The sequence below is a fragment of the Trachemys scripta genome, chromosome 2, assembly GCF_013100865.1.
Source record: "Trachemys scripta elegans isolate TJP31775 chromosome 2, CAS_Tse_1.0, whole genome shotgun sequence".
NCBI lineage: Eukaryota > Metazoa > Chordata > Testudines > Emydidae > Trachemys > Trachemys scripta.
The window spans coordinates 13,696,406-13,715,419 of NC_048299.1; the positions used below are offsets into that span (position 1 = coordinate 13,696,406).

Consider the following 19,014-nt stretch of genomic DNA (forward strand, 5'->3'; position numbering starts at 1 on the left):
CTTGGCTTCCAAAATAAAAATTGGGTTAAAACTATAAAGTTAAGAATGCACTAAATCTAAAAGTGAAAGATAAAATTAGCAAAAGGGACAGTAGTTGTAAAAAGTCTGCATATGGCAAAAATAGGTAGTCGGTCTTGCAAAAGATTTGCTCCTTTCAGAAATGTGCAAAATATATTTCCAGGACTTGAAATAGTTATGTAATTGTTAGGGCTGTCAATTAATTGCAGTTAACTCACACGATTAACTCAAAAAACTTAATCGTGATTAAAAAAATTAATCGCGATTAATCACAATTTTAATCACACTGTTAAACAATAAAATACCAATTGAAATTTATTAAATATTTTGGATGTTTTTCTACATTTTCATATATATTGTATTCTGCGTTGCAATTGAAATCAAAGTGTATATTATTTTTTATTACAAATATTTGCACTGTAAAAAGGATAAACAAAAGAATTAGTGTTTTTCGGTTCACCTCATACAAGTACTGGAGTGCAATCTCTTTATCGTGAAAGTGCAACTTATAAATGTAGAATTTTTTTTGTTACATAACTGCACTCAAAAACAAAACAATGTAAAACTTCAGAGCCTACGAGTGCACTCAGTGCTACTTCTTGTTTAGCCAATCGCTAAGACAAACAAGTTTGTTTACATTTACAGGAGATAATGCTACCGTCTTCTTATTTACAATGTCACCAGAAAGTGAGAACAGGCATTTGCATGGCACTTTTGTAGCTGGCATTGCAAGGTATTTACATGCCAGATATGTTAAACATTTGTATGCTCCTTCATGCTTCAGCCACCATTCCAGAGGACAGGCTTCCATACTGATGATGCTCGTTAAAAAAATGTATTAATTAAATTTGTGACTGAACTCCTTGGGGGAAAATTGTATGTCCCCAGCTCTGTTTTACCCGCATTCTGCCATATATTTCATGTTATAGCAGTCTCGGATGATGACCCAGCACATGTTGTTCATTTTAAGAACACTTTCACTGCAGATTTGACAAAACGCAAAGTAGGTACCAATGTGAGATTTCTAAAGATAGTTACAGCACTCGACCCAAGGTTTAAAAATCTGAAGTGCCTTCCAAAATCTGAGAGGGATGAGGTGTGCAGCATGCTTTCAGAAGTCTTAAAAGAGCATCATTACGATGCAAAAACCACAGAACCTGAACCACCAAAAAAGAAAATCAACCTTCTGCTGGTGGTATCTGACTCAGATAATGAAAATGAACATGCATCGGCCCGCACTGCTTTGGATTGTTATCGAGTAGAACCCGTCATCAGCATGGACGCATGTCCCCTAGAATGGTGGTTGAAGCATGAAGGGACATATGAATCTTTAGCACATCTGGCATGTAAATATCTTGCGATGCCGGCTACAACAGTGCCATGAGAACACCTGTTCTCACTTTCAGGTGACATTGTAAACAAGAAGCGGGCAGCATTATTGCCTGCAAATGTAAACAAACGTATTTGTCTGAGCGATTGGCTGAACAAGAAGTAGGACTAAGTGGACTTGCAGGCTCTTAAATTTTGCATTGTTTTATTTTTGAATGCAGTTTTTTGTAAATAATTCTACATTTGTAAGGTCAACTTTCATGATAAAGAGATTGCACTACAGTACTTGTACTTGTAGGTGAATTGAAAAATGCTGCTACTTTTGTTTTTTTACAGTGCAAATACTTGTAATCAAAAATAAATATAAAATGAGCCCTGTACACTTTGTATTCTGTGTTGTAATTGAAATCAATATATTTGAAAATGTAGAAAACATCCAAAAATATTTAAATAAATGGTATTCTATTATTAACTGTGCGATTAATCGCGATTAATTTTTTTAATCGCTTGACAGCCCTAGTAATTGTGTATTTTCTTCAGTGTACCAGAATAAACTGCCTGTTCTAAATGTGTAAAATCATTTTACTGTGCTCTTTTATCCTTTCCAGAACCACAAAAGTAATGGTGAAATGAATTTGATATTATTGGCTTGTCAGAAAATTGGGCACTAATATGATAGAAAACAACTGACATTTTCCATAACCAGATTCACAATTTAATAAAATTTCATTTTTGCAGATCGATATCACTTTGTCTCAGTTTCAGAAATGTGAACTGAGAAGGGGAAAGGCTTAGTGTCTGCATATCAGATTCTAATCTTGAAAGCATGAAATAAACAAGGAGACAAATTCATATAGTAAAGTCTGGAATCTGTAGAAAGTCTGCCAGTTTACTTTGCATTGGTCCTGCAGAGTAGTGGCAGCACCTAGAGTAGCTGTGGTTATGTAAAAACTGTACAAGCCATTAATATAGTGTGAAAAAATACATTTTGTGACAAAGATTTTTCTTGGGAAAATGTCTTTCATGTTATGTTTAGCATGCATCAAAGGCTTTTACATTTTGGATGGTGGTTTAGAATGCTGAATAACATATATATATATATAAAGTGGTTGTTATATTAGCCTTATATTTTGGAGTGCATGTTGATATTGCTGAATTTTTGTGGGGATTATAGAATGCATATTGTATATTCTATTTGCATTGGTTCAGATCTATATTGCAAGCATTGACTTTTGTTCCTATGCCAATTGTTTATAAGTACCTTAAGTGACTGGGTCCTTTCTTATACAATATTTGTATGTGTAGTTGTATATATGGGTTTGCACACTAATCCTGCCTGGAGCCGACGGGTCTCTGCAGAAAACAGAATTATACAGAGTTTGGTATAGTATCAAGTGAGATAATGTGAGTCAGATATATATTAAATCAGGGTGTGTTGGCTGTTTTAATGCTACACACTGTAGAGCTAGGAGTAGGTAAGGGATTAAATTGTAACAGTAGATCCTCCATATTGGCGGTCAGATATCCTCCATAGCTGCCCTGCTCCAAGAATTTCAGTGACTCCACTTTCTCACAGTAATAATGGCTTCCAATCAATGGTATCTTTGACAGATGAGACACCATTGGATCAATTACTACTCAGATAATTGATGCCCTTCATAGTTAGGGTTAAAATTTCATGTATTGTGCAGGGGGCCTGAGTTCAGAAAGAGATTTAGATACTTTGCTGCTTAGAAAGAAGCTTCTCTTCCTCTCTCCTGGTCCCTTAACCATTGTGAGAATATTTTTTGTGCCCCGCTGACCTCTGATATAACGCTTAACACATCACTAAACATAGGGTACAATATGAAGCAGGGAGAATCCTGAGAGGTACTGCTACCTTGCCCTGTTATGAGCAACAGTTGGTTGCTAACTGGTTGTATGGGTGAGATACTGATACATTATTTTTTAAGGTACAAAAAAGAAGTCTTAAGTGTTCTTAAATTTTTCAAAATAATGGGGCAGATCTTCAGCTAGTGTTAATCCAGTTTACATCAGCTGAGGCTTGGCCCAGTTACTTTAGTGTACAAAACAGCTTCTTAGGGATGTGTTCATGTGAAGGCCTGCAGTAATTGTATGCTTCTTCTTTTTTCTCACTTACTTAAGGTGGTTGTGAATGCCCTGTTAGGCGCCATCCCTTCCATCATGAACGTTCTGCTCGTCTGCCTCATTTTCTGGCTCATTTTTAGCATCATGGGAGTGAACCTGTTTGCAGGAAAGTTTGGAAAATGCATTAACAAGACAGCAGGAGATATGCCTTTAGACTCTAAAGTTGTTAATAACATGAGCGAGTGCATACTCTATAATGTGACAGGCAATTTTTACTGGACAAAAGTCAAAGTCAACTTTGATAACGTTGGTGCTGGTTACCTGGCTCTTCTACAGGTGGTAAGTTCTATCAAAAACACTTTTTCTTGTTAGGTAGATATCAAGTGGTCCAGGGCTGGGGCGGCAGGGAGCGCGGGGGGGGGCAGAGTTGGGGTGGCGGGGGGGAAGAGCCCAGGGCTGGGGAGGCAAGAGGTACGGGTCGGGGGAGAGCCCAGGGCTGGGGCAACACATGGGTGCGGGGGGAGCCCAGGGCTGGGGTGCCAAAAAACCTAAAGCTGGCTCTGTCCCTACCATTCACAGCAAGCTGCAGGTTTCAGTTCCATACTCCTTCCTCCTCCCTTTCCTGTTACTAGTGGCCGAGGGAATGCTGGGAAATGTAGTTCTTTCCCTGCTCCAGGGCTGGCTCTATAGGCAGGGAGCTAACCAAGGAACTACAACTCCGAGGGCTCCCTGTTGGTTCTCAGCTCCCATGCTGGATTCTTGCGCCCCTGCAAATGTGCCGCCCCAAGCAACTGCTTGCTTTGCTGGAGCCTAGAGCCGGCCCTGTTTCCAGGGGTATACTCCACGCACTTCTCTTTTAGAGTCATCCTGAAGGTGCTCAAGCCCCAAAGGTGGATTTGAAACCATTTTGTTCTTCTTCCTGTTTGTAATCCAGAGCAAAATTGAGTCAGAGTTCCTACAATGAAAGCAGCATTGTGTGCAGGCATATGTGCCAGGATACAGTTCATTGGCTTTACTGAACCTGTGATGGATCACCAGTGTTCCGGTTAGACCTTAAGTGAAAAGGGCCTGATTCTCCTCTCATTTACACCCCTGTAAATTGGCAGTAACTCAGATGAAGTCAGTGCAGGTAATACTGGAGTAAAAGTAGTGTGAGGGAGGAATTCAGCTCAAAGTCATTTACTAAAATCCTCTGATCACCTAGTAAAGAAGTCCCGAAGTTGTCATCCAATGACCACAGGCGGTCTGCAGAGGACATGCTGTAGAGATCTGGCTGCTCACATGATGCTGGCTCCTCCTACTCCTCTCTTCCAGCTGATAAATTTACTTAAAAGACAGCTAAATACCATGAAGGCCCAGATCCTCACCTGCTGTAAATCGGAATAGCTCCTCTGAAGTCAGTAGAGCTTGGCCCTTTTATACCAGCTGAGAATCCTGCCTTTCATGTCTTCTGAATAATGCTTTTTCATGTAAACTCTTCCTGTAGTTGTATGAATGGGAGAGGAAGTGATCCATACAAAACCGGAGACAATCTCTATTAAAATGCAGTCAATACAGTGAGTTTGACCCCTCCTTGATATACTAGCATCCAGATATGTTCTGGAGTGATTATATCCGAGCTTCATCTACTAGTTCTTCGTCAAGTCGTGTCCCTATGGATGCTCCTCTTCAAATGCGTATGCACCTCTTGAGCCTTTGATCGGAGATTTTCCGCTAGCAGCATCCTTCAGGCTGCGTATGCATCCTATAGATCCTCATGCCACACACCAAGGCACACACTATAAAGTGCTGCTCTGCAAACCATTCTCAGTTCCTTCTCAACTACTTCAGCCTGAGACAGAGCCCTAGCATATCTGCTTTGAACGTGCCGTCGCTCACTTCTTGTTTATAGTTTACTACTATTTAGTATTAGATACAACAGTTGTTAGTAGATAAGTAGTGTGAGGATTAATTTTGTTCCTCTCCTTTCCTTCAGGGAGCCTTACTCTGGCAGGGCATGCCTGGCTCTCCAGGATTCAAATGTTTCCTCTCTTGTCAAGAAGCTATTCTGGTTAGCGACAGCCACTCTAAGTGTGTCTGCTGTCTGGAAGAGTCACACATCCCCCAGAAGTGTAATGTCTGCCTGGCCCTTAAATCCAGGACAAGGAAGTACCGGGAGATCAAGCTGAGGCTGCTGATGATGGAGTGCTCCCTTTGACCCACTTCAGTCAGGTCAGGAGAAACTCCTCCCGCCCCCACCCTGGAAATCTGTCTCTGGGCAGATCCAGCACCCCTTTGACCTCAGCACATATCTTCCCATAAGAAAGGGAAGATTCTTGAGGCCTCAGTGAAGGCTCCCAAGAAGAGGAGCTTTGACTCCCTCCCATAAGATATGCTCCCAAAAGACCTTAGTCCCCTGCTAAGTGCATGATATCAGAAGCCTCGATCTCTCAGCTTGGTACTGTAGAGGTGAAAGACTCTCGGAGATCCAAGGAGAAACATGGCTCTGACAGAGTCCTGGTACTGTCTACAAGGGACAAAGAGAGTAAGGATAAGCACTCCTCCAGACCAATACCATTGTGCACAGCTCCATCTTTGGTACCTCCCCAGTCAGGACCCTGGGTACTGTGCAAACTGAAGCATCAGACACTATCGGTGCCTACTTCGGTATGCTCTAAGAGTACCATCTCCTTCTGTTGTCAAGCACATTGGTACCAATCCTCCACTCGGTACCACAGGAATTTAGATACTCAAAAGACTTATCAGTGGCGGATGACCCAAAATCTCCACTTTTCATGGGTACTGAACACCTCTCAGTACCGAGCCTCCGATCTCCAGACTACCATCACTCTCCAGTACTTCCAGACTTTCCACCTTGTTCTATTAGTACCCACCAGTTGGAGGATATTGAAGAGGAAGAGGGAGACCTCCATTCGGTCTCTTCCATCTCAATGCAGTGTTCTCCTACCCACCCATACAGGAACTGATTCTTTGACATGCATAGGGAAGATCCTCATGCATAACACTAAGGTGATGGGACCAACCATGGATGCTACCCCCTCTCCTTTACGGACTCCCCCAGTGGCTATATTGGGGTCCCTGGGCTGCGTACCAACAGCAATTTGCCAAAACACCAACTCAGACACATTGGAAAGCTAGAGATATTTTATCCTCTTCTTGCCAACTGAGACCCCAACATGAGGAGACATTTCAGGAACAGGAAGATAAAGACGCCACCTCTCAAACTCCTATCTCTTTATTGTCTCCAGATGAGACCATGATGCTTCCACCACCATCCATGACCAATGATTTCCAGCAATTTCGAGACCTTATAAAGCAGGTAGCCAACATTCTTCAGATACCACTCAAAGATGTCAAGGATTCACAACACAAATTATTTGACATTTTACAACCAGCGACACCCACAAGACTAGTATAATTCATTAATTAGGTGCTCTTGGACCCAGCAAAGATTGTTTGGCAAACACCCGCTACCATTCCACCAACTTGCAAATTGGCAGATAAAAAATATTATGTCCCCTCCAAGGACTCCAAAATTTTATTCTCCCCCACCCCCCTCCATGTAATTCTCTGGTGGTGGATGCAGTGAATGAGCAGAGTAAGCAACACTACTACAAGTCTGCCCTGCATGACAATGACCAAAAGTGCTTAAGCCTCTTTGGACAGAAGTAATAATCATCTGCGACCCTGCAATTTGAGATCACAAACTATCAGGTAGTCATGTCTAAATATAATTTCACAAACTATGATAAATTTATGGCCTTTATTGATCATCTTCCACAGGAACAGAGGAAACAATTTCAGGTCATCATCATGGAGGGGCCAGTTATTAGTCAGGATGTCTCTTCAAGTGTCCTTGGATGATGCAGACACCACTGCCAGGTCCATTTTTATGGCGGTAGTTATGAACAGGGTGTCATGGCTTTAACTCCTGGAGTTCCAATGAGGTCTGAATCTCCCCTTTGATGTTTGAAAGTTGTTCTCAAAACCACAGATGAGTCTCTTCACACACTAAAAGACTCCAGGGTCATGTTAAGATCACCAGGTATATGTAACTCCTACAAAAAAAAATTTGAATAGGTCAAAAACTGCCCAGAGATCTCATCCTGATCAGTTCTCTGGGTTTCACAGATCTACCAAACCCCCAGGAAGAGACATAAGTTCCAGAGAAAAGAGCTTCTCATACTCCTTCTGCAAGTACCTAGTGATCATTGAAACAACAGTTTTGATGGGTCAGTCAAGTGCTCGAATCCTCCCACACCTCTAGTTTAGCAGCTGCAACCCTTTCCCCACTTCCTCTCTTTCCCATTTCCAACATGCTAGGAGGTGGGTCACTACAGACAAGTGGGTCATAGAGGTCATAACATCAAGCTACTTTATCCACTTTACATCTCTCCCTCCCTCCCTTGCATTTTCCTTCCCCATCCCTCTTTAGGAATTCCTCTCACAAGCTTCTACTGAGACAAAAAATAGACTCCTTAATTTAGAAGTGAAAGAGCCAGTTCCAGCTCCTCACAAAGGAAAGGGGTTCTATTTGAGGGTGGAAACCGATTTGAGATCTAAGACTACTAAACAAATTTGAAAGTCTCAAAAGTTCAGGATGGTGACACTGGCAGCTATAATCCCTTGACTAGAGGCAGGGGAGTGGGTTTTGGACCTCAGTCTAAGAGACGCCTATTTCCATATGGCAATATACCCATCTCACAGAAAATACCAAAGCCTTACAGTCGACTAGAAACATTTCCAATAATGAATACATTCCTTCCACCTCTTCTCGACTCCAAGGGTGTTCTCAAAGGTCCTAGCAGTAGTGTCTGCTTACCTTCTTTGGGAGGCAATTTTAGTCTTCCCGTACCTCAATGATTGGCTGCTCTAATGAAGCGGTACTGTCATCCGCTCAGACAGATCTTTCCCTTTTCCAAGAACTGGGTCTTCAGCTTGATGTAAGAAAATCCACATTAATCCGTGCACAGAGAATACAGTTCATAGGGGCATACTTGGATTCATTGACAGCCAGGACCTACCTTTCCACTGACAGATTCATAACTTTATCAAATCTAGTCAGAACCATTCAAGGGAGTCCTTGAACCTCAGTAAGGAACTGTCTACATCCCCTGGGTCATATGGCAGTTTACACCTTCATGACCAATCACACCTCGGTTGCTTCCAAGGCTGGCTCAGAACAATCTGTTCACCAACCAAAGACAGTTTGGAGAAGCAAGTTGCAGTTCCCCTTCATGTAAAGGACTCCCTACACTGGTGGAAAGATCAACTGGATGTTGGTGCAGGCATTCCTTTTGTTTGCCCAACTCCAATAATAACCATGACAACAGGTGCATCCCTGCTGGGATGGAGAGCTCACCTCAAAATACTCACGGCTCAAGGCACATGGTCACCTCAGGAAATCATTCTCCTCCTCAACCTTTTGGAACTCAGGGCAATCAAGAATGCTTGTCTCTATTTCCTACCCCTCATCAATGAGGATCATGATCAACAATGTGGTCTGCATGTTCTGTATGAATAGGCAAGGGGGAGCAAGATCCCCCTCCCTGTGCACCAAAGCAATAAAGTTGTGGAACAGGTGTATAGCCTCTCAGATCCACATTTCAGCCATCTACTTCCCAGGTGTTTAGAACACCACAGCCAATATTCTCAGCAGGCATGTCTCCCAGGATTATGAATAGGAACTGGAGTCTCATATTCTCCATGGTATATTCCTAAACTGGGGACTTTCAAAGATGGACTTATTTGCTAACTCCAGGAACAAGAAGTGTTTTCTGTTTTGCTCAAGAGGCGATCTAGGCCATCACTCTTTATCTTGAACAAAGGGACTCTTCTATGCATTTCCTCCAACACTGCTAATACTGAGAGTGATGAACAAGATCAGACAGGACAAAGCTAGGGTAATCCTTATAATATTGATCTGGCGAAGACAAGGTTGGTATCTTTACCTGCTTCAACTGTGCGTCCCTCCAGTGACCAGAGCCAACTAAGGGGGATATGATAGAGGTCTATAAAATCATGACTGGAGTGGAAAAAGTAAATAAGGAAGTGTTATTTACGCCTCATAACACATGAACTAGGGGTCACAAAATGAAATTAATAGGCAGCAGGTTTAAAACAAACAAAAGGAAGTATTTTTTCACATAACACATGGTCAACCTGTGGAACTCCTTGCCAGAAGATGTTGTGAAGGCCAAGACTATAATAGGGTTCAAAAAAGAACTAGATAAGTTCATGGAGGATAGGTCCATCAATGGCTATTAGCCTGGATGGGCAGGGAGGGTGTCCCTAGCCTCTGTTTGCCAGAAGCTGGGAATGGGTGACAGGGGATGGATCACTTGAGGATTAGCTGTTCTGTTCATTCCCTCTGGGGCACCTGGCATTGGCCACCATCGGAAGACAGGATACTAGGCTAGATGGACCTTTGGCCTGACCCAGTATGGCTGTTCTTATGTTCTTATGCTTCCAATCAATCCTCATCTCCTTTTCCAAGATGCAAGTCATTTACTTCATCCCAAGCTAGGGATTCTCACCTCAGGGTATGGTTCCACGATGGTTTGCAGGGTTAGAATCTACCTGCTCTGTCGAACTAAAAGTGTTACTGAACAGTAGAAAGGCGTCAACCTGAATTAGTTACTGGCAGAATTAGAAAAGCTTGAACCATTGGTGTCAACACCACCACTCATCTCTGAATCCTCATTGCTCTCAGCTATCCTAGATTACCTATTGGATCTAAAGAAATCAGGGTTATTGGTTAGCTCGATTCAGGTTCACTTGACTGCAATATCAGCTTTTCATCCTCCAGTAGAAGGATTTTCTGTATCTGTTCACCCTATGTCTTCAAGGTTTATTAAGTGTTTGAGGAATCTCTACCCCCAAGTTAGGGACCGCACTCTGACTTGGAACCTCAGCCTGGTACTTAGATGTCTCACAAGACCACGATTAGCACCAATGGCAACCTCTTCCTTGCTTCACTTATCCATGAAGACAGCATTTTTAGTAGTGATCACATCGACCTGGAGAGTCAGAGACATTGGGAGATTGGTGGCAGACACCTTAACTGTGTTTTTCAAGGGCAAGATATCTTTATGCCCACACCCTAAATTCTTATCAAAGTTACTCTGGACTTTCTTCTTAACCAGTTCATTCCCCTACCAGTGTTTTTTCCACATAAGTCTCAAACTCCTCCCTCCCCCCCCCCCAGAGGAAGGATATCTAGGTTTAGCACCTTTGAACTGCCAAAAAAACGGCACCTCCCCGCAACAAGGCAAGCCCACCGCAACCCCAACTCACAACCAGAAGGCAACTCTGTCATCCCTCCCGCCTTCAACAATCACTTATAGTATCCAGAGAGATAACATAGATATTGATAATTATCAATACATATTTCTTTCTTACTTGACTTCCTTGTGACATTCAGGCTAGAATGCTTTGTCTTCCCTTCACTTCTCTGTTAGTGGTGACAACACCATCCCTTCCCAGGCACTCAGACTGGTAACCTAAGTGTCACCTTCAGCTCGTCCCTCCCACAAGAATGCACATCAGACTGATTTGCAGCTTCTCCCTACATAACTTCTCCCCGTTGAAGGTTTCCTAAATGAGGTGGGTATTAAATGGATTTGAAGAAGGGGAAGGCATACACTTGGCATAGGGACATGGAAGGTGTTAAAAGGATCTGGCTGCTGTGACATCGGGGGGTGACTTGAAGCTCAGAGTGGGAGAAGGAGACAAAAGTAGAACTATGTTTACAGGGAAGGCCAGAACATGGGAAGATAGAGAACAAGTAGCAGAAGAGAGTAAAGACGTATGTCTATATATAGAAGACTTGCACTTATCTCTAAGATGAAAAATAGTATCATTTAAAAGTAAGGGTCACCCCAGATATTTTTGCATCTTTATTGTAGATTAAGTGATTTAGCTTCACCTTCTCACTCCTACGCCTTCCCAGCACTTGAATTTGCTTTTCTGAAGGCAGTGCTTCTTCTCTGTAACTGACTAGAAGTTCTGGATGTCTGTGCTGGGATAGCACTCCTTTCTCCTTATTTGCTTGTCCCTATATATACATTCTCCTCTTGGTGTGCATACGCCCCATGCACTCGAGATTGGATCCTCAACAATTGCAAGTCTTTGACAAAGAAATCCATCAGTCAGCTGAACTTGCTGTTGCTGCCATCAGGGCCGGCTCCAGCTTTTTTGCCGCCCCAAGCAGTGAAGAAAAAAAAGAAAAACCCGATTGAGCTGCCGCCGAAGAGGAAGAGAGGGAGTGAAGGACCCGCCGCTGAAGTGCCACCGAAGACTGAAGCGGAGCGATGGAGTTGCCGCCTAATTGCCGCCGCAGACCCGGACGTGCTGCCCCTTTCTATTGGCCGCCCCAGGCACTTACTGCCTTCGCTGGTGCCTGGGGCCGGCCCTGGCTGCCATCGTGTCATCCTCAGCCAACAAAGCCGTGGTCCCATCTGCTCAACCACACGCTGACAGCTACAAATCCTTTCAAGACCTCCTTCATCAGATGGCGTATACATTAGACATTCCAACTGAGGTAATGCAGGAGAAGTCCTATAAATTGTTAGATATCTTGCACACCTCTATGTCAGACAGTCTGGCTATGCCAGTATATGAGGTACTCTTAGACCTGTACAGTTTCTGTGGCAGATGCCTGCATCTATTCCTCCAACATGTTAAAAGGTAGACAGAAGGTTCCATTTTCCGGATCTGAGTATTTATACGCTCATCCCATACCTTGCTGCCCAAGAGAGGATGAGAAAGCAGAGCTCTAAGACAACACCTGGAGGAAAAGAGCCCAAATGCCTGGATGTCTCTGGAAGGAAGAGCTACACTTCTGCCAGCTGTGAGCATTGCCATTTCCCAGGCACTCCTTGCCATAGATGATTACATCAGTTGGCATAAGGTGTCAGACTTCACAGACAACTTACCACAGGATTCAAGGGAAGACTTAAGATCTTTAATTGCAGAGGGTCAGTTAAGAGCTTGGACCTCCTTACAGGCAGCAATTGATGCATCAGACAGAATAGCAAGGACAATGGCAACAGCAGTGATGGCGAAATGGGTGTCATGTTTACGATCTTCAGGGAAGCATAGACTGCTATACAGAATTTCCCTTTTGAGAGTTGTGACCTTCTCAGCCACAAGACAGATGATGCATTACACCCTTAAAGGTCTCCCAAGCTACTCTTAGATCCCTGGATGTATACACACGATAACCCAGAAGGAAACAAGTTATACATCCCTATCCTTGGCAGACTTCTTCCCCTCCCTGTATCCTCCCTATCACAGGCCATCAGAACACCTTGGAAGAAACAAGGATTACACAGAAGATTACACTGCTTCTTCATCAGCACCAGTGAGACCAGTTCCTACCTTGAGACTGCCAGTTTGATGGTTTAGTGAGTCGAGAGCTGCACAGAACCACACCCAAAGGGTCTGTACCCATGACCTACCCCATTTGGGGACCGTTTTTTATTTTCAAGATGCCTGGACCAATATCACCTAGGACTGCTAGGTCCTGGAAGACCTCCAGGTTGGATATTCAATCCAGTTTCAAGCTCTTTCTACTCCTCATCCATCCTTCCTGTCCCTTTTCAATGACCCCTCTCATGAGAGACAAATGCAACAGGCGGTAGAGGCTCTGAGAGCAATAAAAGGTGCACCTCTTCAATACAAGAAGAAAAGTCTTTGTTCCCATTATTTTATCCTATTCTGGATCTTCATTTGTCAAATCAAGTTCAGAATGGTAACCCTTGCCTCAGTAATCCCACCCCTAGATCCACGGGACTGGTTTGCAGCTCTCAAGCTCCAGGACACGTATTTACATATTTCACGTCACCTAGGACACAGGAAATAATTAAGAGTTATAATAGGGATGTCTTATTTCTAATACAAGATCCTCGGATTATCAACAACCCCCAGGGTTTTCTCAAAATGCCTTGAAATAGTAGCAGCTTGTTTAAAATGGCAAAGAATATAATTATACCCTTGATGATTGGCTTGTTTTAGGGAGCTCACCTCAACAGATAACAGACTATGTTCATCACATCCTACAGCTCTTTTCCACTTTGGGACTCAAGATCAATGAACTAGAAGTTATCTGTGGTGCCCACCCAGAAAACAGAGTTTATGGCAACACTTCTACGCTCCACAAGAGTAAGAGTATACTTACCTGAGCCAGATTTGAAGCCACTGAAGATCTCAACAAGTCAGTTGCCAAAACAACCTCATATAACAGTAAGAATGTGTCTGAAATTATTAGGTCACATGGCCTTATGCACATTCATAACTCTATATGCCAGACTTTACCTTCATTTTATGCAAGGGTGGATAAAATCTATTACCTTCTGAGCAAACATCATATAGATATTCCAGTCTATATTCCTCCACATGTCCTAAAGTCACTAGAGATTAATGATGAAGAATCCCATTCAGGTATGCCAGAGTGTTCCTTTTTTCTCCAAGACTGCCTTCAAAGACAATAGAGACTGATGCTTCCAGCCTTAGCCGGGGAGCACATCTAAATCAATATCAGCCTCAGGGTTTGTGGTCCCGAGAGGAGACTCGTTTTCACATTAATGTCTTAGAACTCAGAATGATTCATTTGACAGAGAACACCACAGCGATGTTCCATGTGAACAGGTCGGGAGGCGCATGATCACCCCCTCTATGTTTGGAAGCGATCCAGCCGTGGAATTGGTGTATCCACCACCAGATCACTCTTACAGCCATGCACCTACCAGGACTGCAGAACACTGTAGCAGATCACCTGAGCAGGAAATTTACAAATGAACAAAAGTGGGCGATAAAGGATTCATAATTTGGAGAGCTTTTCACAGGCAGGGTCACCCATCCATGGACCCATTTGCCGCAAAAATTAACAAAAAGTGCCCTACCTTCTGCTTCGGGGGGGCCTAAGTCCAGGATCTCTCTTAGACAAATTCCTCATTCCTTGAATCCCAAGTCTCATATATGTACATCCACTGATCCCTCTTTTACTGAGGGTCCTAAGGAAGTTCAAACAAGAGTCTGCTATAACGATCCTGATAGCACCAACTCGGCCCACCTGGATTTCATGAGACTTTCAATTTATTATCCTGTAACATTGCCACTGAGTCCATACCTGGGCTCCCTGGACAATGGGAGCATCTTACATCCAAACCCAGCCTCTCTACATATCACAGTCTGAATGCTGGCTGGTTGGCATCTGTGGAGAGAGCTTGTTCTAGAGACACCCAAAACATTCTTATACGGAGTAGAAAGGAAGTAGGAAAGTAGAAAAGGCTCCCTTTGGGCAGATCTACACAGGATGTCTCCAACAGAATCAAACATTCCTAATATTCTGGATTATTTAATGTCATTAAAACGATCAGGACTTTCTATCGGTTCTATAATGGTGCACCTGGGAGCTATATCAGCACAACATCCCAGGACCACACATGAGTTTTCACATCATGTAATGACTAGATTCTTCGAAGGCCTAACACACACATTCCTACTGGTGCAGGAACTGCCTCACTCCTGGGATCTCTATATAGTTTGGATGAACGGGTCCTTCCTCTGAGCCTCTGGCATTATATTTATTGCACCATCACTCCATGAAAACAGCCTTCTTAATGACTGTCACTTCAGTCTGTAGGATTGGGGAGCTGCAGGCACTCATGGTGGCCCTCCATGCACTGTTCCTTTCTTAGGCCCTATCCAAATTTCTTCCCAAGGTCATTTCCGACTTCCATCTAAAGCATGAATCCCCTACCAGTGTTCTTCCCTAAACAACACTCCAGCCAAGGGAGGCAAGAGACTCCACTCTTTAGATAGCTGCAGCACCCTGTTGTTTTACCTAGATAGATACCTTGGATACATAGTCATCCAAGGTCTTGCCTACGTCGTTTGTTTGTTGCCTTTGCAGAGAGAATCAGAGGCCAGGCCATTTCATCTCAAAGGCTATCTAAGTGAGTCTCAAACTTTATTAAGCTTTGTTACTAGTTAGCTAGTTTAGATTATCCAAGTGTAGCTCAGACAGCTTCTGCAGCCTCTTTCAAAAATGTTCCCATTGCAGAAATATGTAGAGCAGCTAATTAGGGATCTGTTCACTTAGTCACAAAACATTATTCCGTGGTAGAGGTATCTAGATTGGATGCCTCTTTTAGCAAAACTGTTTCATAATCTCTCTTCAGGTAAAAAAGCTACATGCCGTGAAAGGTGTGTGTGGCTTTATTGGACCTTGATGTTTACATCATTTTCTGTGGAGGGCACTAAAGAATAATCATAACATTAAATTAATATTAGTTATAAAATAAAATGGACTGGAGACATGCAACAGTGAAAAGGGCATAGAACAGCGTTAGCACAACAGAAGAAGAAACTTGTTCTTGCTTGTTGGTGCCATCTTAAATGTGTCCCTATGAGGAACTAACCCTGATGTGGCGTTGAATGATTTGTTTTGGTTTTAAAATGCTTTTTTAGGAAGAGCAATGTTCAAAAAGGCATTTTGAAAATATAAAAATGAAACATTTCCGCCTTCAAAAACAGCCATTGGAGTCCTTTGTAGCATCTTTCTTGGATTTCCTCCATTTAAAGAGAGTGTCTCCCAGTGCCAAATTTAAAGTGTTTGTTTTACTTTAAGATATTTGCCTTTTGGTTGCCTGATAAATATTCTGAGGGCCATTTAGACACAGTCCACCTATCCTCTCCCTATGCTAATTTACTGCATGGTGTCTAACCAATAATCTAATAACAAAATGTAATCATGTCCCAAGATGAGTTTATCCACAGATAACCTCATCACATGACAATTTCAGTTGAAAATGATGTTTCTCTGGATAGCTTCCAGACAGGATAATATCACAAACACTCCCATGAAGATTTTTGTCACGTCTTAATTCAGTATGTAAGTGGCTACTAATTCCAGATAAATAATTTCCTTTCACAGTGTTATGTTTCTTTCATTCCTGATAGCTGTTCCTCTTTGCAGATGAAGTGTCTAAGGAAGTCTTCCAGAAGCCTAATAGGATTTTTAATTATCTCACTTGTAGACCATTTGGTAAAATATAAAATCACAGTCCTGCATTCCCATAATATTTTATCTTCATCAGATCATTTCACCAGCCACTGTCACTAAGTACAACCATGTTGTATGCTAAATGTTACACTCTCACACTGGCTGGAATCTAGCCCATTTACTGTAAATACCAGGGATAAAATGCCTAAGGAAGATAAAAGCTTGGGAGAACAGGGCAAGTTAAGATCATATCCATTTGTAAGCATGCCTTTTCTGCTGTCATTGACAGAGTGTGACCTCTTATTTCCTCCAATCCCAGCCTCTCTGAACAGCAGATTGAACTGTAAGTGGAAAGTGACACTAAGAAGACTGGAAAGCCTTTCACAGGATTAGAAAAAGAGCAGCAAAAAAGAAACCATTAGCACAGTTGAGAGGGATCAACATGACAGGGTTAAATAATCATTTGTTTCAGAGAAACCACGGATCACATCACCTGCCCTCTAAACTCTTCTCTGATTCTCTGAACGGTTATACAGATTTTCCAAAAGGTGCTGATTTTCAGCGGTTAATCTGTTTTATCCAGTGGGTGAGAACACGTACAACATTATAAATACAGTTTTATATATATATATTCATTAAAAATAAATAGTGTTGACGTCTCTATGAATTTTCCGTTGGCTAAGCAGGATTTAAAAGCAAGAATAGAATGCATTATCTTAAAGATTTAATTTAATAATAGAGTATATATAATGGAGTTTTTGAAAAAGCACTTTGGATATACTTGGCTGAACACAAAGGGCTGAATTCCCATTGGGAATCATGCACAAAGTTCCAATTAGCATTATCTGGAATTACGTGCTTAGATGCCACAATAAAAATTCAACCCAAGTGTCCTCAAGATATTAAAATATGTTGGAAATGGTTCTGCTCTCCTGCACTCTTGCTCTCAGTACACTGTTGTAAGTTGGGGTGACGCTGTGGAAGTAAATGTGGCTGATTCTTCTCTCACACCAATTTTAAAAGCAGCAAATCCATTGATTTACTCCCACTTTACACTGGTGTAAGTAAAATGAGAATCAGGTTCAGTGGAATTACACTGGTGTAAAACCAGCATAATTTAGGCCAGAATTAGGCCCAATGTTGTGTCAGTTTAGTATGGCAATAGATTTTGATGTTCTAAAAATAGGATTGTGGGCCACATTTTCATTCTGAGGGGCTACACCAAGACCCTTTTACACTGCACTGGCAGCTTGAAAGGGCCTTAAATTACATTCACACCCACTTTAATGCCTCTTTATAATGCCAGAGCAGTAAGGTAAATGAGAACCAGGCCTTGTAACTTCCCTGGTATGTCAACAAGTGTAGGGAGCACAGCAAGGATGGAAGTCCCTATTAAAATACATATCCTTATTAATAGCACCGGAGACACACAAATCACTGGCCAAACACATTGTTTTGTTTTTTTAGAAATGTTCTTTTATTCAAGTTTCAGTGCAAAAAAAATCCCCCTACAGAGCCATAATCAGCCCATGTTCCTTAAAACTTTCCCATCATCCTGTCTGCTGAGCTTGATATGCACCTGCACATTCACAGCTTTCGATGACTCTCCTCAAAGCTGCTCTTACTTACGCTGCAATGTGACTCTATTGATTTTCATAGTGTGACCCCTGATTTACTCCATGAGAGCAGAATTGGAGCGTCACTGTGAATGCACACAGGAGTCAGTGCTCACCAACATGAATAAGGGGTCCATAGTTGGGCCCTAAGTCTTCAAAATCTTTCTAATGCTAAAGCAATGGGAGATGATGGTTGAAAAGGTCATGTTTGTAACCTCATAGCAGGCCTTAGTCCTCCTGCAATGTGACAGATCTCCCCCCCCTCTGGGTCTGGGTTATAGGGGGTGTAATGAGGAGAAAGGGACATGGCCAGAGTGCCTCTGATCCAGAAGGTCCCAGCTATCAGAATAGATCCCTTGCTAGCCTCTGAATCAGGGAGCAGCAAAGATAGGATAAAGCTCCCTTCCCTCCCACCTCCTCAGGACTGAACTGAACGTAGCTCAGCCAAGTGCAAGAAACAGGCCATGTTTAGTTTTTCCTGAAATCAACCAGGCATATTTTTATTCTGCAGTGACACGTTGATATTTCCCATTTACTTCAATTTCTTACCTGCAGAAAGAAGCCATTCTGAATTCTGGAGATTTAATTGCCATGTTTAACAAAAAAAATCTCCATTAAAAGCCATTATTTTACCACTAAAAATTTCAAGAAAGAAAAGAAAAAAAATAGCATGAATAGGAGAACCCAGAAGGGGAAACGACCTCAGTGTGATCTCAAGTACCTATGTAAACAAAAATTAATAAGTATATTTTGCTTTTAAAAAAAAGCAATTTATTAACAATGACGAATGTGCTTACCATCATATTTTCCAGAAAAACACAAAGCAGTAATGTAACCATTTGAACATAGGCTTATGATTTTCCTAATTATGTGGTGTTTTTTCCTAGGCAACATTTAAAGGTTGGATGGACATTATGTATGCAGCAGTAGATTCACGAGGGGTAGGTCACTCAA

General features: G+C 42.3%; 1 protein-coding gene across 8 annotated transcripts in view; it reads left to right on the forward strand.

Moving 5' to 3' along the window:
• LOC117872006 (sodium channel protein type 5 subunit alpha-like) overlaps positions 1-19,014 on the forward strand; it is a 336,265-nt gene that overhangs the window by 310,856 nt on the left and 6,395 nt on the right. For all 8 annotated transcript variants that reach the window (XM_034759944.1, XM_034759938.1, XM_034759936.1 and 5 more), the window contains 2 exons: positions 3,493-3,774; positions 18,948-19,001. In XM_034759944.1, coding sequence (XP_034615835.1) covers positions 3,493-3,774; positions 18,948-19,001 — 336 coding nt within the window. The remainder of the gene's footprint in view (positions 1-3,492; positions 3,775-18,947; positions 19,002-19,014) is intronic.